The following is a 24,805-nucleotide window of genomic DNA, read 5'->3' as shown; positions in this document are numbered from 1 at the left end:
TCCTCATCAGACTCAGAACCCAGTCCTCTTTTCCTAGTCTCAAAGGACCATATGTTCTATTAAAACACCCCAGAACACCCAAACTTCTAAACAGGAGAAATAGGAATATAATTTATCAACATTATTTAATAGGAGGAAAAGTAACCATGCTGTAGAAGTAAGTATGTATTACTGACCTGCTCGCTTTTTTTCTGCTACATAAAATTTAAAGCTAAGCACAGAAAATTACAAACTGGTGGTAAATGTAGGGGGAAAAGATTTTTTTTTCAGTTTTTTTCAGGTTGCCACAGTACTCCAGTGTGTCTTGGTGAGTTTTTTCAGTTGTTTTGTTTTTCTTTTACAGAGTGCTGTCATCCTGTAACTTGCCTTGTACAGCGCTATTCTTACTGCTTGTTATATACAATCCATTGCAAACACCCAGAGATTAGTTATAGCAAATTAGACTCAATTTCTTCTTCTAGTCCATCCATCAACATCCAATGCTGGCCACCAGCAGCAACAAAATAGCTCCAGGATTAAACAGATCTTTCCTCTGACTCAGCATCACACTTCTTGCATGAAACGTAAATCCAACTGTTATTCTGGTAACCATTTGAATAATATAAATCTGGGGTTTTCCAGTGTGCTTTCCTTGATCAAGAGGAATTAGAGGTGAATATTGCATGGCATTCAAATAACATTAAAACTGCCCTATACCTTACTGATCTGAAAAATGTGGTAGGTGAAATAATTACAGTAATTCTGAAGTAAGGAGTACTGGAAGAAAATCAAACTTTTTCCTCTAGGAAAATTTATCTGTGTTCTCTGTGAATTCTTCACTATGCTGGAATGCCTTTCACTCAAAGCCAGAATGAAATATTAATTTCACACAAATGAATAAACCTGTCCAACGCAAATGCTCAGAAAATTAGAGTATTTCACCCCAATTCTCATTTTCAGAAAGTTGCTCTGAAGTGTAAAAACTGGAGACACTTTATTTCAGTATAAAATTTAAAACACAGTTCCATAGAATGTGACATTTGCTCTAAAAATGTTGCATCGGAAACATATTGTAATTTTCAGCTGGAGAAACATTCCAAAGAAAAATTCTCAACTTGTCTGTAGGGAGGGCAGCACTTGCAGTGTTCAGCCACAGCCAACTAAGAACAGCTACAAAATCTAATTTTGAAAATAGCTTTCTAAATTAAATTGTTTAACATCTGAAACAATGGGAGGTTGCAAAAACTGTCCAAATGACTTTTTTTTTCCATCAGAAAATTACAATTTTTAAAACACTGCTCCTATGAAAAGACAGGTGTAATGAATTTATAAATTTTAATTTTTTTTATACGAACAGGATAGAAGGATTGTTGAAATATTCCATTTTCCACATTACTAAATAAAGGCATTTTGTTTTGAGGCCCAGGATCATTCAGAACTTTATGTTTATTTATAATAACCTATTAAAAGTTACAAAAAACAGAAGTAAAATACTTGTAGCTGACCTAATTTCTGTTACTCTTTGGACATTCAGGTTAAAGGTCTTCATGGGAGGATTTGATATTTTATAAAAAAAAAAGGTCAAAATCTCCAAAATACTCTTAAAGTAAAAATACTTTTTTTCACTCAGCAATAGTAAATAAATTACTTCATCGCATCATAAGCAGCAGAACTACCAGAGCTTTGATTCCTACACATTTGTGGCCGGACTCTCTGGCACCTGAGAAGAGCCATGCTCACACTCTTTCTTCTGAGAGCAGGGGGATTAACAGAGTGTCTGTCCTCTACCCAGGCACTTATTTTCTCTAAAACTTTCAGGAAATTAACATCCCTAAGCTCATGACCCTTTCCTCGATTTTGGCTAAACCCACTTGTGCTGCTGGGAAGGCTTTGGTGGAGAACATGAAGAGATGGACAGGCTCCCTCAAGCATAGCCTTTTTGGTCAACACTGCTGTTTCCAGGACCTTTTCCCTGCAGGTTTAACAGCTGGGGTGCATCAATATGGATGAGATTTCCAACGTTTTAATAGACCACGAAAGACTCCCTTCCCAAAAGTTCTATTATTTTCCAGCAGCCCTAAGTCACTTTGCTGTTTCTACCTTCCTTGGTGTTCACAGTTAATCCGTGCGCTCTTCTCCAGGAGCGCTAGTGCAGAGCAGTACATCTTCTGCAAGTGACTGTTCTTTCTTGCTAAAGGTAAGGTTTGAACCCAGCTGATTTCAGGCTACTCTGCAGCATATGGCTGTGAGCCCCTGCCTGCCCCAACTCCAGTGTGCTCCAGGGTGTCATGGGCAGCATCTGCTGGATGAGTTTGCCCCCACCAGAGGAGCTTCAGCCAAGAGAGCAGAAACTCAACTAGATTGTACCAACTGCCTAATCAGAGCAATCCTTGAGTCTGCTATAAATGAGATCAAACTATTCAAGCTGGATCCTAATCAGCAGTCAGTGCAATCACTGGGGAGCAGACACTGACATCTGCATGCTTATTTCTTGGGCTTTGGAATTATTTAACATTTGATTTATGGTGGTGAGTTGCATCCTGGCAAATGTTCACTATATGAAATTCTCTGTTCCCTCACTCATTAAAAATCAGGGCCTGATCCATGTGAAAGCTTCCTGCTGAGTTCACTACTTTTTGGATCCGGCCTCTAGGTCTCAAGACTGGCAGATAATATTCCATTTCTGTCCAATTTTCTTTCTCAAATTTAGAAGCTCAAGTGTTTTCCATCAATATTTTTATGTTTACTTTTGGGAGAATCTTCACAGTGGATCAGGTTACTGTGATATAGAAAGGATGACCCACACTGACATATAAATTTTCCAAAGGATCTCAGCCTGAGGCAGACATCTGCCTCAGAGAATTTCAGCCCAGATGGCTGAAGCTTGGCAAAGATGTAAGGAACTGAAAATAGAGCTCTATAATGGAAAGTGGTGTAGAACCTCAATAATATGAGGGTGCTACCAAGTACCACATACTATAAAGCATCATGACAGAAAACATAAGGGAAGAATTGAGGGAGGATTCTTTCCATTATACTTCAGAATATATGATCTGTCTCTTCTTTTACTTGAAAGGCTATCAGAGTTAGCTCTTTTTTTTTTTCCTGATCCTCCTGAAATTACCATCACAACCAGGCAGCTCAAAACCAGCCTTTTGTTCTCATCTGTATTAAACAAGGTTTCTTTGAGAAGCATACAACTGTTTCAGATAGTCAAAAGGAGTCAGGGCTGAGATAGTTCCTCTCTTTATTGAGAAGTCAGCTAGCAAACTAGAAAAGCCATGTGACTGAGATCTAAGCAGTTAAATCATCATTACTTGGTTTTCAGATTAAAAGCCTGTCTTGATGTTTCAGTACAGGAACACATGGACAATTTCAGTTCTACAACACTTTAAATCTCCAGCAAAACACAAAGATTCACTTAGTCATAATAGATGAAAACCACAATTTCACTCATATTAATTCTGAAATTTTTGAGTTCCCATTTTTGCTTTCACCTCATCTCAGTCAATTCACTCCTGATGAGCAGGATGTGAAGACATGAGCTGGAAACTTGTTTAAAGCCGTGTAATAAATTTGCTGCAATCTACACCTACATAAGTCCTGAGTAACTTCACTGGCATAAATGGAAACACAATTTGGCTTGAAGCATCAGGGCTTTTATTTTTTTGTTTGTTTGTTTTGTTTGTTTGTTTTGTTTTGTTTTAATTTGGTAACAGGTTGAAAATAAAAATCCAGTGACATCATGCTTATGGTGCAGAATCAATGTGTTTATGCTGTACTGCTCCAGAGTAAATGAGAAAAGGCTTTGACCTAAGTAGCTAAGAAAATGCACACAACACCCATTTGGAAAAAGCCTTCTGAAAAACTTTATATTATGGAATGACTCAAGCTTTAGAAATCTGAGGGAAAACAATGCACAAACTCCTTAGTGCCAAAACATGTTTTTGTTAATAAATGTGTTTATTTCAGACATATTCATGAAATCTTATGGATGTAGCATGCTCATTTTACAACTGTCTCATCATGCACCAATATTCACCTTTTGTTTGTTTGTTTGGGGCTTTTGTTTTGCTTATGGTTTGTTTGTTGTTTTTTAATGCATTTCAGTGATGCCCATCCCCTCACCCACAAACTGGGCATTTAGAATGGAAATTCTGACCAGGCCTTCACTATGGTGGTGCTTGTAGGCACTGTCATGATAAATAGTTTACTGTTTAATGACTCTTGATGTAATCACAGCAGGAATGAGATTCACTAACATCCATCTCTCCATTGTTACCCAGGAGGAACAAGATGGTAGGGAAATACCACTCTTCTCTGAGCCCATCTTTTTAGCTCCCAACTCTAAAATGAGTGTTTAAATTGGTAAAGAGAGAGTTTACCACCACAATCCAACCTCTACATTTGTTTATGTTGGACAACACTTTTGTTCTGGCTTGCATTACTGAGATGGATAAAACTCAGAAGGGTTCTGCTTTACTGCCCTGCTTTCTCTTAGTGTTTTTGCATTTTTTAAATGCTACCAAATGGCTGCTTTTGGCTCACAGCATTATCACATGTTGTCTATAAGTATGGAAACAGTTATGGTAATATGGACGTAAATCATAACTGCAAATACCACATGAAGAAGACTGCCATATAATTATAAAAATACCTAATAGATTTCTTTTTCAAAGACAACACAGCTGTCCTTTCTAACCTTTCATTTGCAGATTCTTTTCTCTCCTGTTTTTATTTATAAGTTGCAGTGCAGTATGACACAGCACACCATGATTTTTGTTTCTAATTTTGAAAAGAAAAGGAAAAGAAAGAATACTCATTTCATCATAAAGAAGCATTAGTTTACAATTTTGAAAAGAAACTAACGCCAGCTCTAGAACATTGTCTTGGAACCAATCTCCCTCTTAATACATTTCAAAAGAATCTGTCAATGGCTACATACCACAATATAAAATTAAACCCTGCCATCAAACTAAAGAAGGGGTCGGCCAAGTGGCACACATCACGTGTTGGGAAAGAAGCCTCATTCTTTCTCTAAACATTTCAGTGTTTTTGTGAAAAGAACCACACTAAGTTATTATGCTGACCACAACAAAATAAGATTTTCATACCCTACTCATGGAAAAACAGGTTGAAAAGTGTTACGGGTAAACTTACACTATGCAACATTCTATGTCACTGAAAGGAGTAAAGCCTTACACAGCACTGATGTTGCCAAAAAGGGGTTTACATATTGCCTGAAAACTGTCACCATGCATTTTACCCCTTTCCAGTGAGCTTTGCAATGCTTGAAGGCAAAGTAAATTTCAACTCTGCTTTATGCTGGACCCGCACGGTGCTTCATCCTACACAGACTTGTTCTACCTCTCCCCTGTTCCCTCAAAGTTACATAAGGAGCTGGATAGTCACAAAACAGAGGCTGCAGGCAATATTGCTCATGCCACATGAATGGAAGGCTGCTATCTTTGAATCTTCACCTCAAAGCCTCTACCTATCACTAAGCAACCGCTTCAGAGATCTGCGCCTATGCCTTTCTGTACAGCAAACCCCACATTTTAACTGAAATAATAGCAAGCCTCTTGAGGGAATGAAGTTCATCTTAACCATCAGAAATGTGCAACTTTCTCTCCCTCAATTCACAAAAAGAGTAATTATCACTTTACGTTGAAAAACGCACAGCTCTGAATGAGTATAGTACATTCTGACTCCCTTTCAGAGAAACAACTAAAACAAATGAACTGCAAAATGCTGGTGGGAAGGATCAGTCTGGACCAGAGGTGTAGTATTCACTTATTGATACAGCTTATTAAAGCAGATGAAATGCTCAAATCCACACTGCATTTTTATCAGTCTACACTAACTGGCCTTTGTCCAAAAATGTATCATTTTATCAGATGTGTCACTCTGTTGGGAGGCTGCCATGACTATACTGGGTGACTGAATGATAAAATAATTTCTCCAGGGGGAAGAGGCTGATCCCAAAGGTTTCCTAGTTCCAAGGGGGAGATCATTTTTCACCACCAGCTGGAGCCTGATGTCAGACATGCCCTTGCTTCATTTATTCTCCTCAGAGGTTGAAACTCAGCTCATCCTTTTGACTCCAATATTGTTTCACATTTAGGCACATAGCAGCTACTACACAGTGAACTATTAGAACAGGAGAGCCCATGAGACATGGGAAAATAGTTTAGGGGAAGCAGTCTGACAGCACGGTGCAGTAGTTTCTATTGTCACATTAGAACAGAGAAAGGTAGGAACCTTCGTATTCATTAAACACACACATTTTAGCCTAATGTGCCAAAAAGATGCAAATACAAAAAAAAAAACCCAAACAAACCAAAACCTATGCCACTAAAATCCCCCAAAAAACCAACACAACAAATGTCTGTGCTTTTTCTGCACCACGTCTATTTTCCTGGCAGGACTATGAGAATGAAGCCCTGTACCCCTGAAAGAAGGTTAATGTGTACTGAAAAAAAACAAATAACCTGGATTACCTTGGAGTCTGGCATTTTATTTTACATTTGTAGTTTGGTCTGAGAAGAAAAAGGAAGCTGCAATGATTGAGTCATCTTATGAAAACATCTCAACAGATTTTTATTCCTTTCTATGCATTTTTTTGCAGAACAATAAGCGGAGAGAGAGAATTCACCAGCTTCCATACAATACTTAAAGAACTAAGTTGAACTCCTTAAACAAAATAGCAGCTAGGTCCTGCCCACACTAATGGTTTGAGCTTGCACTATATTTAGATCATGTCTAAATGAAGTTGAGGTGGCTACACCACTGTTGTTTTTTTTTAATTTGCATGGCTGTTGTTCTGAAAATATTGCTGTGAGTCCACGCTACAGACTTGTTACCACAAGCTTTCAATAGATATTTAACATGAGAAGGTGAAACCATGTGGCTTCATCATCTCTAAACATTTACATCAAGGCAGTATTGATGAAAATGATAACTCTTCGAATCAGCTAGAGTTCAGTTTTCTGGCAGACTTAAGCTGTAAAGGCAGAACACAAGCAGGTCTATGCAACAGAGATCAGTCACTGCAGCACTCATGGCATACACTAGTATCTCCTGTAACATTCCTCTTCTTATACCAAGATCCCTCTGAAGTACTCCAAGTAAGGATTTGAAATAAAGTTTACCAAATCCACAGCAGATTGTGCTAAAGCTGGACCACTGCCAGACACACTAAATACTTTCTCACCTCTCTTCTTCATAAATATGGAGCAGTCAGGAGACCATGAAAAACTGCTTCCAGAGGTATTTACAATACCAGCAGTATTTCTCACTCAAAGCACTCTAACTGATATCACAGATACTTTTATTGCTAAATTTTCAATTTTGTATTGTGGGTTTCTCCAAATTTGCATATTCAAGAAATCTGAACAAACTAGTGGTGTGAATTTACAGAATATACAGAGGCTAGAGAGGAATTTATCTCTTTTGAAGTGAATTAAGGCAATCTGAATGAAAACCATTTTCACTTTAAACAACTCTGTCCACACAAGGGACCAATCCACTTCAAAAGTTAACTCAGATGATTTGTCCTTATCTGTGAAGCTGATTCTCTGGCACTGTCCAAGAAGGCTAAAAATTAAAGAAAATCTCTTCTTTGACATGCAGTGTTACATATTTCCAATGTTGTCCTAGCAAAGATCATTAAAAATTAGGCAAGGGATTGTATTAGTTTAATTTCAATTTCTGCTTTTTGGCAAGATGCACAGTTCTTAAGAATTATGAGAATTTTCCTTCCTCTTTCCTTCTCATCTCACTTCCCCAGAAAGAAGTGAAAGGAAAATTTGCATGAGAAATTTGAGTGAGACAAGGATACAAATAAGCAGTGGATAGGGTAAATTCAAATGGACTTTTGTCTCAGCTGCTACATCATACCACACACCAAAGCTACTGTGTTGCTACTGTCCACAGAAATCACCCTGTTCTAGGGGTAGGTAGCTTTTAGAGGTAGATAAGAGAGCTGACCAAAACACTATTAGAGAAATAGAGCCTTAATTTTAAGCAAACTTCTTTTTTTGTTATCACTTGAGTAGGAAAAGCTCTTGAGGAAGTTTATATTAGGTCTAAAACAATAGCGCCTCACTGAGCTTTGGCCTCCAGGCATACTTCTAAGTAACTCTAATTAATGAGAAATATGAACATATTCTTGGAGAGAAAACAGTGAGGGAGGGGTAGAATTGATGCAAAGATAGTTGCACAGGGAAAAAAATGCAGTAAACATTAAAGAATCTCAAGATCCTTAACTGAGATATCAACTGCTGCTATTTACAAAGACTCCTGATACTGGACTTTCTGTTTAAGTCACTAATACTTGCCTGGCAAATACCTTGTTAGTTCACAGTACTTATATACAAAATGTGTGATTTGGCTTCAATATGAAAGCAATTCCTTTTATACTCGAGAACCAAATCTGCATGGCAGGTAAATGGTTAATGCTGAACAACATGTACATGATACTTCATCAACTCCCTTACAAAAATTATATTATTCTTTATTATGGTGCCCTGTAATTCTAAAGTAAATCACGCCAAGATACTATCTTGCATGTCTGTAGATCAGATATCATGACTCAGGAAAAAAAAAAGCAAGCTTTCATGCACTTACCTTATCCTCTAGCCGGATCAGTCTGGCTCCTATACTATAGTATCCTTTGTCTACCCCTTTTTCTAAATAAAGAAGAATAAAAATGGGACATCCATTAGGTGGAGAATAAATTCAGACTAAAAATTATATCTATGATATTTAAAGCAAAAAAAGAAGCTGGTAATAGTAGGGTAGCAAAAAAACATGAACACAAGAAGAAAGAATTTTTGATGGTGAATGGAAGTGAAAGAGAGTGGTTGGAGAGAAGGGAATTAGTTTGTCTAACTGGCAAGACTAGGTTATTCTAAAGGGCAACTTGGACATTGATTGAGGTAGTCTATGATCATGAATGATTAGAGATAGTGCCTGTGGTAACTTGTTTCCTTGTTTAATTATGTCAGCTAATTGCACGTAGTTAGATGGAATAGGCCTGGTACTGGGCACACCTCCTGTTTTGGATATCATTGGTATGAGCAAGGTGCACTTGCTACACATAAAGAAACCAGAATAGTTTTTAACTGAGGTTGCAGCTGTAGAAGACAGCACTATCCAGGGGTTCTATCTGTCTGTCTGTCTATCTATCTATCTATTTATTTATCTATCCATCTCCTCTCTGCAAATGAGTGACACTGGGAAAAGCCCTTGCATTTCCGACCTCATTTTCCCTCCTGCTCCTTATGAGACCTGGTTATTAAAGCCAAGTTATGCATTTTGTTTCACTCCCGTGCTGCAAATGGTGGGATTGGGAGCCAAGATTAAAAACTGTGTAAAGTGCGGTCTATCCTTTCTGTTCTCATGGCCTATTGCAAAGGAATGCCATAGTTTGGGGGTGTTATTTCATAAGGAATGAAACACAAACCCACATATATCCTGAGTTGGGAGAAAATATTCACAAGAAAAAACCCATGCCCCGATACTAAAGTAACTTAGCCTATGTCAATGGAATTTGTATACATTTTTCTCTACTAAACTATACCTCCAGTAATGGCTAGGAGTAATTGATAGTTTCATAAATTACTTCATTTTTATGAGTCATCGAGTTTTGGCTTTTAAAGCTATTTAATTCAATTTTGTTTAGGGCGTGAGCACAATGTGAAGGGCTTGCTGGAAGACAGGCCGAGATACGTATTTACAGTGCATCAGTGCCCACCATAACTGCCTGTATGTGTGCTCACTCTGCACAGAACTCACATTCTGGCATTTCTCAGTGAATAGTACTTGCTTTACCATTGCCATTAGCAGTGCAAATGTTTGCTGGTGTGACATGTTTAGTGATGTATTTGCATGAAAGTTCACTTCAAGGTAACTTGTATTCTATGCACCCCAAACTTAGGGGAAATCTTTAGCAAAAAAGCAGTACTGGCAAGAGTACTTTTTGTGCTTCCCTTCTCCTCTACAGACCACCTAAAATATTTAAAAGGTCATGGAGCCTTGGCAGCTCTGTGCAGGATTAGAAAAGAGAAGTGTTTCATCAGAGAACCTGTAGGAACAAACACAATAAGGAGAGAAAATTCAAAGATTTTTCAAGGACACTGTGTGGGGACAGACAATAAATGACACAGCTTGGCTTATACATGTGTGCTATTCATCATTCACAACCTCAGAAACCTCTTAAAATATAAGTGGTTGAGGCTCAAGTTTATCTGTATTCATCTCAGCCTAAAATGAAATAATTGATTCTGCAGTCTACTTTCTAGTTAGCAAATCCATAGACAAATCTTCCAAAGTAGATATCAGAAAAAAACATGCCTTCAAGGATTTCTAAATTAGGATGTGATTTGAACAGCAGTGGGTAGGTAGTGTTTTTGTTTGGGTCTAAACCCAAAAAGTCCCCCAAACACGAAGAAATATTTCAAAAAGCATGTTTGGTTTTTTTTTAATATAATAATAAAATAAAATAATAGTTTCCTCACCAGCACTAATTACATCCATCAGATAATCCCTCAGACATCACAAACCAAGCAAACCAAGTTAATAATGTTTCCTATTTTAGTTATTCTTAAATGTTGTGTGGAACAGAAAACAAGAAAATAGGAAGCAGATAAGCAGTTAGAAGCTGTTTTGTGGTATGTGGCACTCTCATCAGATGAAGTGAAAAGAATGATACACATGCACGCAGCTGTATCTCGTCCACCCCTTTATTGGCATGCAGATTGTATAAGTCACAAAATGTGGTCTTTCCCAACTTCTTATTAGCCTCCATACAAAACAGCATTCAGCTCTAATTTACAAGCATTTTCTTCTAATAAAGACCATCGTTTAAAGTAAGTGTGGTGTGTGTACAATGTGCTCAACCTTGTTGTAGGAAGGGTGAGCAGAAGTTCAGATAATGTTGCTCCAGCACATTTGATTTCTATCTCATGTTTATGTTTTCTCTCTTGAGTCTTTTCAAGATATATAATTTTCAAGATATATAATTTTAGACTTCCTATATTGGATTATTTGCTTTTACACAGTTGAAAAAATTGCAGGGCTAACTATAAATCTGAAATATCCCAATTTCTACAGTCTTTGCTTGGCAAATGAAAATAACTTTCTTTTAGTATTGACTTTTTTCTGTTCTTCTTGTTGGGCTTCAGAAAACAGATAGATCAGCTAAGCAATCCAGTAATATGTACGGGAAAGGCACAAAACACAAGACTACATTTGCATGATCTTAATGGAATGAAGCACAATTATTTACAACTGGATGAAAATACATATGGACAAGTTTTAGCTCAGAAATAAAAAAGAAATATCTTCCAACAAGCTTGTGTAACATAGCTGGTATGATACTAACCCATCATTTTATATACTTAGTTTCGAATCAGAGAAAACACAGGTATATAAGCACTAGGCTTTATAGTTCAGGAGACTGAATACTTGTTGAGTCATCTAGTCCATTTCTCATATTTATTAATGTAGAAATTTCTTTCCTGAAAGCCTTTGCCTTCCTGAATACACATGCTATTCTACTTTCGAAACAACACAAACCTGTATTCATTTTCTAATATTTTCATAAATCTGGCCCATCTCCTTTCCTGGTGAAGAACAAGAGAAGCCTCTTGTAAAAAAAAAAAAAGAAAAAGTTAAAAATTTTAGATATGCTCCACGTCAGTTCAGCAGGTGGGGACTCTTTCCCCAGATGGAACCATGTGATATAAATAACATGTAATGATATAAGTAGGAGGAAGAAAGCAAATAAAATGAGGGACTGCACCATATTCTTAATTTTTAACACAGTTAGTGTCCTCCATCTCATCAGACTATACAAAAAAACCCCAAAAAACAAAAAACCCAAAACTTTAAATAAAACAAATTTTTTTCCTTTGGTTAGAAAAAATAATTACAGGGAGCATTAGGACAGTGGATGAATTGCAGACAGATGGTCTCAAAATTATTAAAGCTGGAAATGACTGCTTGGACAGAAGAAGAGTCCTTTCTTGATTTTTACTTTCACGGTGTACACAGATAGAAGGGAGCTAACTGAAAAATATTACAATTTATTTGAAAACAGTCGATTTCTTTTAAGCAGAAAATGAGGAATATGAGCACTGTGACACCAAGGATATTCCAGACTGCTAAAGATATGTCAAAACCTTGCAAATTCTATTTTAGAAAGCAGAACAGCCCAAGAGACACCATGACTTCTTTTGGCTAACAATGCAAATACAGCTTTCTGGATCTGTGTTTGTTCCAGTTCTGCAAAAGTTCCACGTAGGGATAACTGTGATGAGCTCAGGGCAAGTTGCAGATTCTTAGGTTTGTAAAGAGAGTGCTTCTGAAAATGGAAGTCAGGACTGTTCTTTTAAGACCCAGATCCATAAAAAAGCAAATCACGACTTTTGGTTTGAGTCTCTTTTCTTGTCAGACAGAGCCTTTCAGAACTGATCAGTAGAAGAAATTGAAAAAAGGTAAAACATAGTCCTGGATCAGACACTTGTGTTTTCCTTTGGACAGCCTAAAAAGTAAACTACTGAACACAGAAACTACTGCAATACGGAATCTTTGCCATAGAGTTAACTGTTCCATGATGAAGGTTAAACAGTATACACTGGGAGTAGAAATTTATAGCTTTTTCAAGTCACAAAAATCTAGCTGCAGTGAGTACTTTGCCTGGTTAAAGACATGCAATCACCTCTCAACATATAAGACAGCCCTTAACAAAAAGGTCTGTCTGTCTACCTGCTCCACTTATCCAACCTCTGAGATGACACAATTTGCTCAAGTGACTCACAAAGAACAATAAATAAAACTTATTAGGGACAAGCTTTGCTCACTGCATTTGTTAAAGAACCATATCACACTTCTGCCCTTCCTCCCGAAGATGCTGATGGTAGGATTTAGACACACTACCATTACACTATGTATAAAACAATTAATACACCAATTTAAAAATTAAATGCAAGCTTCTTTAAGTCTTTATTAAGAATGCAGTTCAAGACTGTTCAGAGGACCTAAATGTGCAGTAAATTAGCTGCAAATTCCAAACCCTCAGAATAGGATATAAGTGATATTTCTGCTGGCTCTTTGTATTGAGGTAGATCAACTCCAGCAATGAAATGAACTTCCAGAAACAAGATTGTGAACACCTGACAGCTACAGTAAATATCCTATGTGGTTTCTGGTTTTGACCAAGTTCCCACTGATTTTGTCTCCAGGAGGAGTGGAATAAATCAGTTCTTGCAGAAATATGAGTATCTCCTATTTCAAATATTAATTGACTCAAAAAGATAAAAATTAAACCAAGCATATTTATTATGTTTTAAAAGATACTATGGCCCAATTTCTTCTTAACAGATGGGAAGGAAAAGCTATCAGAAAGCTTAGGTGGCATTTCATGGGAAAAAAAGCAAATAATGGAACTGTCAAAATTTTACAAGGAAGCTCTTTCCTCCAGGGATTCCCACCAGTGTTATGCAGACCCAAGAGGTTCAGATGAACTGCAGATAAATATCAGCTTTTCGTGTACTTTTCTGAATCCAAACACTGGACCTTTTGTTTTACCTTGGCATTATTCTTCACCTTTGCCCCTGAAAATCTATAGTAAGTCTCAAAAATTGCAATCAGAAGCAGTTAACTCCATTACGTGTAGTGAAGGTCAAGTATTACACTCTTTTTATTTGTATCATTATATAAGTGTCTACTTTGTTAATTCAATAATTTTATTAATATGTGCTTTGCCTCTGCATCAACACTTTCAAATTATTAACGTGTATATTATCACAAGAATGTGTGTCATCTTACAAAATTGTGTCATCTGGGAGCAGTGGGACAGGCTTTCCATGAAAATAAGACACGGTCTTCTGGGTATACCCATAACAATGGGATTCAGGTATTTGGAAAATTTTTCCATTATCTTTATGTTTTTAAATCCACTCCTGATAGTAGGAGTTTCAAAGAAAACTAGTAGGTACTAGGAGCAAAACAACCAAAAAGGTAGAATTTCTCACCATATGTGTATGTAAAACTTAAACCATGAAAATTCTTTTTACAAAATATTTCAGATGTTAAACGTTTATAGGGGTCTCTAGGAAAGTGTGTTGAGAACACACTATTTAGTACTACTGTATGCACTGAAACCATGTCAGGAAGTCTCTGATCTGCAAATGGCTGAAAGCTTACAGGAAGCTTAGAGGCTTATGCATAGCCTTTTTTTACACATTTCCCAAAGAGCCTTGCTTTTGGCTCCATCAGAGTCAAGACTGGTCTGACCCAGCATGGCTTTTATTCTGTTCTTGTATCCTTATCTTGTTTTAACACAGTTTTTAGTGCTTTTTATCTTTGAGAAACTAACTTGAAAAATAACAATAATTGCTTCCAGTGAATTCAGATTCTGGATCTTTTATGACATCATTCACTTTTGAAAGGTAATAATACTATAGACACACTGCAATTACTTTATATTATCAAAGTTGACAACAGGGTTTCAACAACAGCCTGATCTAAAACCTACTGAGGTCACTGGAAAGACTCCCTTTTATTTCAACGGGCTTGGAATCAGACCTTAAGATTCTTTGAATAGGAGTATAATAAAACAGGGGGGAAAAAAAGAGCTTTAAAGGAAAATTCTTCTCATGTTTTTATCCTTGGCAGTTTAATTTTGTTTGCATTGTCGTTTCTCTTTTGCTTGCAATCAATACAAAAATAACACAGTCTGGCGGAAACACCATAACTGTTACAAATGAGGTTTTTAGCAATGCCTGGAAAAGTGTAAGTATCATATTGAAAATACATTTTCAGTGTAGAATTAGCCATGAATTCTGAGGAAAACTCAGGAAGAACTCCTTTGCCAGAGGAGAAGGGTAATGCAAGAGTCTGTTTTCACCCAAAACAGACAAATACTGTAACCACCCATCACTGTTCATCACTTGGATAATACTGGCAGTAAGGGCAGGTTGGATAACACTGGGAGTAATTGTAAACTAACTCCAGATTTAGTTCTGCAGACCATTTATCTGGAACCACTTATCTTATTTTTGGATTTGTGGAGGCTCTAGATAAAATAACTACTACATCAATTAACTTTGGTTTTGGTCTTGCAAACCCATAACTGAGCTTAACAGCTTTTGCATCCCTTACAACCATTTTACCTTTCCCAGTCAGCATTTATTCAGTCCATTTAAGGCATGCTGTGGAGGCAGACATCATTCTTAGCAGGGCCACCATGCTTGTGCATCTAAGAGAGCTGTCTCCAAGGAGCTATTCAACAGTAATGCTGCAAGAAAAGACTTAACAAGGGAAAGTAGTTGTATGAACACGGATGCCATAATCTCCTCCAGAGCACAGATTATGGCTTTCCCAAATAACTCAGAAGTATTGTGATACTTCCCACAGTAAGGCTTCCCATCATGAATTCTGAAGATGAGCCTAGGTCAACATTTTTCTCATAGTAAATCAAAGGAAGAGTTTTCAATAAAAAGTTATAATGAACCATAAAAAATGTGCGACAGATTTTGACTTTAATCATCTGGAGCTGTATTTACAGGCTACCTCTGCAGGAAGCTGCTGTGTAACTTCAGGCCTACAGGTGGATCATCCATGAATCAATCATGGACACAACCCCATGGCTCTTCCTTGGTACTTTAGACTCTTTTCAACACTTGAACACTTGTTCAAATCCACAGATCTACCTAAGACCCTCCCAGTGGTTACCATGACCATTTTGACTCAAGATTTGGTGACAGTAAACTTCCTGAACATCTTCAGCTTCTTAAACCTCTCAGAACATTATTTCACAATTAGCTTCTTTGCAGCCAACACTTCTAATTATTCCTCTCCTCTGAAACAAGACACTGTTTCATAAAAAGTGTTTCTAACACTAGTCTTTTTGAGAACAAATTACAGTTCTAATTTGGTAATGCTACCTTTGAAATCAAATAATACATTCTTGGAGGTAAGGGAAGTTTTTCCATAATTTTAGCTTGAACATTGCAGAATGAATTCCCAAGTATAAATATTTATAGAAGTATTCAAGCTGACAGATTATTTTCCTGTGGTCCAAAACCAGCACAGCTACAGGGAAAGAAGATCACACTACTGAGTCTTCTGCAGCAATCAGATGTTGAAAAGGTGTTTTGAGAGATATTCCTTGTTCTGTTAATATTAACTACTGATAATATGTAATTTTTTAAAGACTCTGAAATAACTTTGCCACTCTCAATTACACTTATGGCTGTGAGTGCTGAAAGTCACTTGGGGATATGAGGCTTCAGTTCCTAAGCCACTTTTGAGCTTTTAGGGACAGAGGACGAGACAGGGCCCCTGAAATTTGAAATCAACTTCTTTTGGAAAAAAAATAAACGCTTCTTTCAGTTTTCCCCATCAAGAGCTCAGGTTTCTGATCTCCACGATTCCCACCACAAGATTTTCCCAGAATATCACTGCTGTGCGTGGCCATTACATTCAGTTGCATTTGCCTACAATTAATTAGCAAACCAGGCCTTTCCTTTTCTTAGACATGCCAAACTGTTCACCAACATGACCACGTATGAGATTTTTTTTATTGGTTTCCCTGTGCCTGACCTTGTATTTTTTTATGATGAATTTCATACCACTTCTATCATTCTAGCTTTCAAATTTACCCCAGTTCTTCCTGAGTGAGACCCACAATCTTCCTTTGAGCTTTCCAGAACTGAAATCTATAGGTCATTCAAAAAGGAAAAGAACCTGTTAAGTGGAATCAACATATATTCTAATCCCAGCATGAAAGATTTAGAAAGTATATTTTTGTGGAAGAATTTCCTGTGATATATTTCCAACTCATCGTGCACTGATACACATTCTAACATTTATTCTTACTTTCCATTTGCTCCACTACCACTTAAATGCAACATATTTATCTTTACATAGGCATTCCAAAGCTTATTAACAGAATTATATTAATGTATAATTAGCTGGATTATAAATCTGAAGCCAATGGTATTTTCACAAAGTTATGAAGCTAATAATTTTACATAAAATGCAGTCACTATACCTGGGAGGAAGAGACCTGGCTTTCCCAAGGATTGGTCCAATCTGAAAAGCAAACAGAGAATTACCAGCAGTGCAATTACCAAGCAACTTAAACTCTGTTGCTAGAAAAAGCATGGGAGCATAATTTACATGAGAATTTACAGTAGCTTCAAACCTAAACCAAAACAAGTAAAAACACGAGACTAGTATGACTTTCTGTATATACAGTCAGCAGTTTAGTTCTTTAGAGTTTTTTCTCCAAAATCGAAACATATTATTATTGTTATTTTCTTGAGTACTAATATTTCTTAGACTTTCAAGTTGTAACTAAAACATAGTTCTCTTGTGTCTTATATAATCTAATAACAAAGACTATACAAACAGAATAGCTTCTTAATAACATTTGCAACTATTCCTTGAATCTCATACAGGCAGATTTAATATCTATATATGTTGACACAGTAGATTCCATTCAACAGGATTTTTTTTCTTTCATTTAATTTAAGGGTCAGAGAAGTTCATTCTGGTGTCCCAGTCCACAGCGTTAATTTGTAAAGAGAAAAGCACTTTGTGCTGAAACAGAAGAGAATAGTTTTGTGGCAAAATATTTCAACTGCAAATCCAAAACTCAGAGAAAGCATGTGCATGGAGGAATGTAGGAAGGGAAAATTTCCAGATAGAGAGGGAAACAGCAAACCAGATTTCTCTCAATTGTGGAGAACCAGAGAGTGGGAACAGAAAGACAAATCATTATTTGAAGAGCTTTCCTTTTCTAAGGAGAGGACAGAAAAACTTGCTTCATACTATAAATTTCACAGCATGTACCTTTGTTTCTTTTAATTTCACTTAGAGACAGAGGAGAGGAGAATAAAGGACAATTGTAAGCCTGGTCATAAAAAGGGTTAAAAATGACTCCAAGCTAAATCCTCTAGATATTGTGCTCCCCGTTGCGCTTGCAATTTCAGACAATTACTGTTCATTAAGTACACATCTCTCCTAAAGCCAGCTGGCACTAGAGAAATCAAATATTTCATGAGGTAGACAGGGACTACCTTCTTTGAAGTTCTTTTATCCGAACCATCATATTGAGGTGTCCTTGCGAGTACTGTTCGATCACGTCGCGGACGTCGTAAGGTTTCCGAGCTTGCTGTGAAAAGAGTCAAGAGATTGAAAGGTAAGTATTGTTTAAACTTGATTTTTATTTCAGATGGGCCTTCATTCTATTTTTTTTATCTTCCAGAGGTTATTTGCTTGCCATTTTGCAACAGTTGTTGTAATGAATAAAAAATACGTAGCTGTTGTAGGAGTGCATATTTACTGTGGAGATGGAGCCAAATGATTCCCATTACTGTCAGTTAGAGTCATGTCTTCATGTTACTTCATACTGAACAAAATATTAGACCTTTACAGTGTATTTGAAAAACACAAAACCAAGATATATAATTTATCTAAGACTATCATGTGCGGTATCTCTTGGCTCATTCCAAAACCATATGATAATCATAATGTCAGAGGACTGAACCACAGGAACAGGCCCAATTCATAACACTTGGACCCAGAATCAAACGTCTCTAGAGACTAAAGATGTCTGGTGACAGAAATATTGCTGTTTAAGGAACTGGGAAGACAGATGCTTTGCATAAGTCAGAAGACTGCTGCATGTGGATTTTGTTTGCGCTTCTTTCACTTTCATGATACCTACGAGGTCAGAAAAAAAAGTGCAACTCAAATAAAAAAGGACAGATAAAAAATGCAAGGGAGTGAAAAAACTGCCATCTGCCCAGCTTTATTCCCATTCTAATGAGAATCCAGATGCTTCTGCCAAGCTTTGGTTTCTTGCTGCAACTATTATGGCAGAATTTTGAAACAAGTCTAGAGAATTTGCATAAAGTGATGTGATTATAAAAAGTGCAGCACACTAAAATTTTAGCAAGTAAAATCAATGTGTGTGTGGTGGAATAAACACAAATTTTGTCTTTTTGAAAATTTCGGCATTTTGAGAGCCATACCAACCCCTATGGGAAATGTGGGCCAAGATGTCTTCCCTTTGGCTCTGACTCAAGAAAAGAAGAAAAAAAAAAAAGGCAAAGGTAAACTGCAAATCTAGTAATTGGAAATTACTGAAAACAGCTCATTAGTCATCTTGTTGTCTGTTTCCACTCTGTCACAGCTTCAGCCAAAGCCATTAGCATGCACCACTGCACACATGCATTGAACACCTACAGTATGTGCTGGAGTCATGCTTGGAAGGCAGCCACAGGATCCTAGAAATTTCAAATGAAAGCATGGAACTGGAATGGAAACAAATCCTGTGAAATGAATGAAGAAGGAAAAGCTCTTCGTGACAAAATGCCTTCCTTGCACTCAGCACTTACCTGCATTATTACTTTCAGAAGAGTTCGTGGCTTTGGTAGTGTGTGTGTGCACATTTGCGTGCATTTGTGTGCATTTGTGAGAGGAGATACTTTGCGAGGGGAGGGAGGTTTCAGTTTTCAGTTTATCGCCTTTTTTTTTTTTCTTCCCCAGCTTCACATTTTGCAGACGCTGACACATCACTATTTCTGGCCAGAAAAGCAGCCTATTGTCTTCACCCCGAGAAACAGTGCCAGTATCACTCTTTAGATTGACTAGTGGAGGTGCTTTGAGAACCTTTTGGCTAAATTCTCCGTCCTTTCCTTTGAACACTCTCTATTTAAACACGATGCATGGCACAGAGCCTAGATGTCCTGGGGATTTTTGCACTCCCCTCTCCCCCATGGGCTACTATGAGCATAATTAATTCTACTCAATAGTAATGAAATTTCTCCCCCAAAAGAAGTCCTCTATCTGTTATCCCTTTTACCAAATCATCAGCTCTAAATTGAACAGTTGCAAAGTACTGTACACTGCAATCTGCCTGAGTCCTCTGTAAAGCTTTGTAAAAATATCCTTCCAGCTTTCACCATTTGTATCTCCTCTTTTCCTATAAAGCTTTAGATCTGAGCATCTAACGTCCAGCCAAACTTTGGCCCAATCTCTTATGTTTTTATTAGAAAATGCTAGTACAATACAACTTAAGCCAGGAGGCAATTGCCTTCCAGGGAAGTGTGGTAAATGCAGAACTTGAGCAACTCCTTTAACTTCCATTCTGCCCATAATCCCAAATCCTGGCCATTTGAGCTCAGCAGTCCACATTCAGTGTGCTTAGAGCTCCTAAGGCAAAACTCTAAATAATATTACCCAGCTTTGAACTTCCAAAATCTAATTAGCATAGGGAGTCCTATAAACTGTATTTCATGGCCCCAAGAAAGAAACAGAAGATCGTTCCTTCATCTTCTTTTTCCCTGTCACTAACACCAGCTCATAGAATTCTCTCCATAGACTGACCAAGTTCAGTTTGTGAGGTCTGGTAGGACCGCTGTTGGCTGACAGCTCCAGAACATTAGGTCTCTGGTGGTTTGAAATATACTAATTTTTAACCTAAATAATTTATAAAATGATTTTATTTTTGAGAAATGGTGTCTTTAATTTTTTTTTTTTTTTTTAATTTCCCATACTGTTTATCTCTCCGGTATATTTACAATATAATCCTGTTCTCCTGGTTTTTTTCCAAGTTAAATAAACCGATTTCCCCCAACCTTCTTTCAAAAGGTAGGGTCATCTGAAGATACGTCTGCATGAGCTTGGGAAATGTATATGCTATTCTGTCTGCCATAATTCAGAGTCTTCTGAGTGCTGTGAGCTTATCTCAGACTTTTATCCCTTGCAATTAAGTGCTCAGCTCTAATCAAACTTCCCTGAAATGTAGGTTCTTGATTTATGCTTTTAAAACCTCTTCCAAAGGATTATGAAAGTTCATTAACTTGCAGTGGATCCTCTCAGACAAAAAAAGCAAGACTCTTAAATGGAAACAACAGGGGCTTTGAAAATCAGTCTAGAAGCTAATTTTTCATTTCCATGGCATTTCCAGCACATGGGTGGTGAGAACGATGATATCAGAATCCCAGCCCAAAAAAGTTTTATCGTAAGAAGCCTCAGCAAACAGGCAAAATATAACAGTATTTCCAATGCAGTACATTTAGTCTGAGAACATTGTAAAATGAATGAGAAAATTAACTTAACCCTCCATAAAGACGGCAAATTCCCAGAGGGCCAATGCTCCCCAGTTTTACAAAATACGGTCTATGATGTCCTTTTCTGGGAAACCAATTTGGAAATGTGGGTCACAAATGTGAAAGCAACTTTACACAGCATAGTACTCATCAGTGAGGCCTATTGATCCGTCAGCCATCCACAGCACACAACTGAGCATCCTCTAACTAGTCATTATGATCAGCGTGGACAGTAACAGTGTTCTTGCAGACACTCCAGCAGAGTGTTTTCTTCACTTCTTCTAGTAGAAGGGTAAGTATTGGTCAGTGTAGTAAAACGAATAGAACCCCAAGAAACAAGAAAAGAGAAGTGAAAAATAACCATGCTGACTCCACAAATGCAGGTCTTTGTATCATACTATACCCATGAATAGTTTACAGTTTTGCCCACACCACAAAAAAAATCCACGTAAGGTAAGTATAAGGCCAAGAACCTAAAGAATGCCTTTGACTTAGTGCTGCATGCACAAAGACTTTGAGAGCACTCTGAGAGCACTTTCTATGTCATATACTTAAGCTTACAGCAATTGTACTTATGATTAATCATGCTGCTTACCTGAAATTTTCTTCTGGCTACAAAATACTGCATTCTCCTGATGACTTTTACAGCTGTTCGATGTGCTTCAGTTAATCTGCCAAGAAAGACAAACACAGACATACATCAGTTGGTGTTGGGGGAGGAAGTAGGAAAAATATCTTAATGGAAGATGTTGACTCTAAGCACCAAAATCTACAAATATGTTTTATGTCTACAATGCAAAGCTGTAGCATAGCGCACTGTGTGTGCATATATACTTTGTTCTGCTGCTTTGCCTTCTTGTGTATCGTGGTTCTAAGTGTTAAGAACTGATAAGTGAGACAATGAAAGCAGGTGTACAAAGATAATACATGTGGAAGGGATTAGACAGGATTACTGTCAATGAGTACAACTGGCATCAGTTTGAAGAATGTGAAATGTAACTTAGAACCATGACTGCATTCCTCATTTTGCATTTAGTGTTTGCCCATGAGCTCTACTGTGCAGAAATTAAGTCCTTGAAAAAGGAAAGGAAAGAAAAATTGAAGTGTCATATCTTAAAAAAAAAATAAAATGAACACAAGACACTCTCTTGGCACATGTGCGCGTGTCTGTGCAAGTGGCTGTCTGTACTGGTATTCAAACACAGAACTGGACATAATATAACTTAGCTGTATCACTTCACCCAGAGGATACTGCACTTGCAGAACACGAATTGAGACACTTTACCACAACCTCTTATTTATGGTGAATTTTGAAAGGGTAGAGAGGAGGCAGGAACTTGGTAACTGCAAGTAGAAGTATTTTCTTAAAGTACTGATCCCTTCCCCGTGGACTTCTTTATTCACACCAAGTGAGTAAACTAAGGAAAAAATTTTCTTTCCAAGGATGCTGCATCGTTAGGAAATCTACACTCTGTATGGACATCATCTTTGACATGTGATGATAACCCAAGGAAAACTATCCAGCAAATTTCTTGAATCTCCTGAAGGTACAGTCTGCTACCTCTTCCCAGTGTATCTGGCTGGGGAAAAGGAAGTATTAGCTAGGCCACCTACTTGGGTGCCACAGTTTAGAGATAAAGTTTTTAAGAAGTAGAAAGATTACAGTGTATTATTTCAAAGTGAAGCAAATAAAAGCTAAAGAAGCAGGGATTGTATTTAAGAATTAGCATAGGTTTTCATTTTATAATTATTCTTTGGTAAAATTAGTGCATCTGACTGGGTGAGATACCAGAGCCCCAGGAAGATTTTTTTAAATAAGCTTTCAGGGGCTTTTTCTGACTCTTTCTATGTCAACCTCAGATTAATATTGGATACGTGCACAAATAGGTGTGAAACTCAGGTGTCTGTACTACATATATCCTCACATTTCATTTATCTGTGTATATTCATGCACATACCCATATAAATACACTCACACATGCAAACACACAGAAGACAGTGCAGGGTGAGCATGACTAAAGAACTACCTTTGTTGTATATCATCAACAGCATTGCAAAGAACAAATCTTTGCATTCGTGTAAACCCATCAAAGGAATTGGAGTTTACCCTACAAGACCTTCATTATGGTGAAAAAAAAGCTCTCAGCTTGGCATTCAGGGCCCCAGCTGAGCTCCTGTGGCCAGTGACTAAAATGGAGATGACATTTTACTTGCAAATGGCACATCCTTAATATCAGAGAAATATTTGTCAGCCCCTACAATTATTATTATTTTTTTTAATAACTAGAAAAGAATCACAACTTAAGGTTTGGGGTTTAGCCTACCTCCCCTGTGTATGAGTTAAGATAAAAGCTTAAAATTATCCCCTAGCAATAAATAATTTCTATATAAATTATGTGAAACTTCATATATATACTTGAGAGGTTTTTTTATTAGGCTTATCCATATGAGGTGGTTCATGCACTGTTTAAACAGACTCAAATAGACAAGCCTAAAGAAGTCAGAGATGGAAACAAACCAAGGCAGTCATTTCCTCCTAATTACCCTCCTTCAGCAGAAAGGGCTACAGAACTTTTTCCACTGTGTTATCAAATTTAAGTTTTCAAAACCATGAGACTAACTCTTGGAACTTGACGCACAGTTGAAAAGGCTGCATTTTTAGAGAGAAAAGTTATTTATTTGTGAAATACAGCTAAGGTCACCCAACTATAATTCAAAAGCACTTGACACTGGCATGTTCCGAGTGGCAAAATTCACACTAATCTCACTGGGAGCAAATTCCAAAAAAGAAGTGTCTGTTGAGATTTGATGGTCACTAGTATTACACTGAGAGACAGAAATACCTGAAATCTAGCTTTAATGGAAAAATAGCAAATCCGTATACTGAGAGTGGCTGTGTTATCTTAATTGCCTCAATAAATCCATAAGGAGCATAGCAGCTCTAGGAGAGAGGGAGGAGCTCTAGATGAGGTAAGCACCCTGCTCTGTATAGCAAGCAGAACTATCCTTCTTACAGGGGGTTGGGGCAGCATAGCTGATCCTAAACATTTTTTGAGATTTTAGCTGATTTTCACAGGTTTCCTGTCACTGATGTCCATAGTGGACAGTTACAACTATTACTGACTAGGTTGCATCATCCCTTCATTTAGCCCAATGCATTTACCCTGCTAAACCTTTTATTTTATCCCAAAACACTGGATTAGGTAAAACCCTTTCAGCCTTAAGGGGGTCAGTCTGTTACATGCCAGAAGCACAAAACTGGAGAGAACAAAAGGGTAGAGATGCTTTAGGTCATGCTTTAGAAATGCTCATTAGGATCACAACACCACTTGCAGTGAATCTCCCAGATATTTTGAGATGTGCAACTCATGAAACGACAACACAAGGGGGTGAGCCCCATACTTGCACACTCTTTCCATGTGGCATTTTCTACCAACACAAGACAGAAAGGGACAGATCTTTACGGGTATTATGTTTCCTAACTCCCACGGGGGTGAAGATTTAACTACTTTCACAGCTCTAGCTCCCCCATGAAGTCAGTAGGGGCCCGAGCACTTGCACTAATTAGGAATATGGGCGGGTGGTTGCCCACACCTCAGTCCCTATGGAGCAGCCAAGCTCTCCTGCCGCCGTGCACCAGAGGGCAGTGGCACACACACACACACACACACACACACACACACACACACACACAC

General features: G+C 37.6%; 1 protein-coding gene across 2 annotated transcripts in view; it reads right to left on the bottom strand.

Moving 5' to 3' along the window:
- Window positions 1–24,805, bottom strand: part of LOC113958181 (potassium voltage-gated channel subfamily KQT member 1-like) — a 469,971-nt gene that overhangs the window by 190,072 nt on the left and 255,094 nt on the right. For both annotated transcript variants that reach the window (XM_027666288.1, XM_027666289.1), the window contains 4 exons: window positions 21,706–21,781; window positions 18,072–18,166; window positions 17,042–17,082; window positions 8,608–8,669 (listed from right to left, as the gene is read on the bottom strand). In XM_027666288.1, the coding sequence (XP_027522089.1) occupies window positions 8,608–8,669; window positions 17,042–17,082; window positions 18,072–18,166; window positions 21,706–21,781 (274 nt within the window). The remainder of the gene's footprint in view (window positions 1–8,607; window positions 8,670–17,041; window positions 17,083–18,071; window positions 18,167–21,705; window positions 21,782–24,805) is intronic.

Source organism: Corapipo altera, unplaced genomic scaffold (assembly GCF_003945725.1).
Source record: "Corapipo altera isolate COAL_440 unplaced genomic scaffold, ASM394572v1 317, whole genome shotgun sequence".
In the NCBI taxonomy this organism is placed as follows: Eukaryota; Metazoa; Chordata; class Aves; order Passeriformes; family Pipridae; genus Corapipo; species Corapipo altera.
The sequence above is the reverse complement of the archived record's forward strand: the minus strand, read 5'-3'. Positions and strand labels throughout refer to the sequence as shown.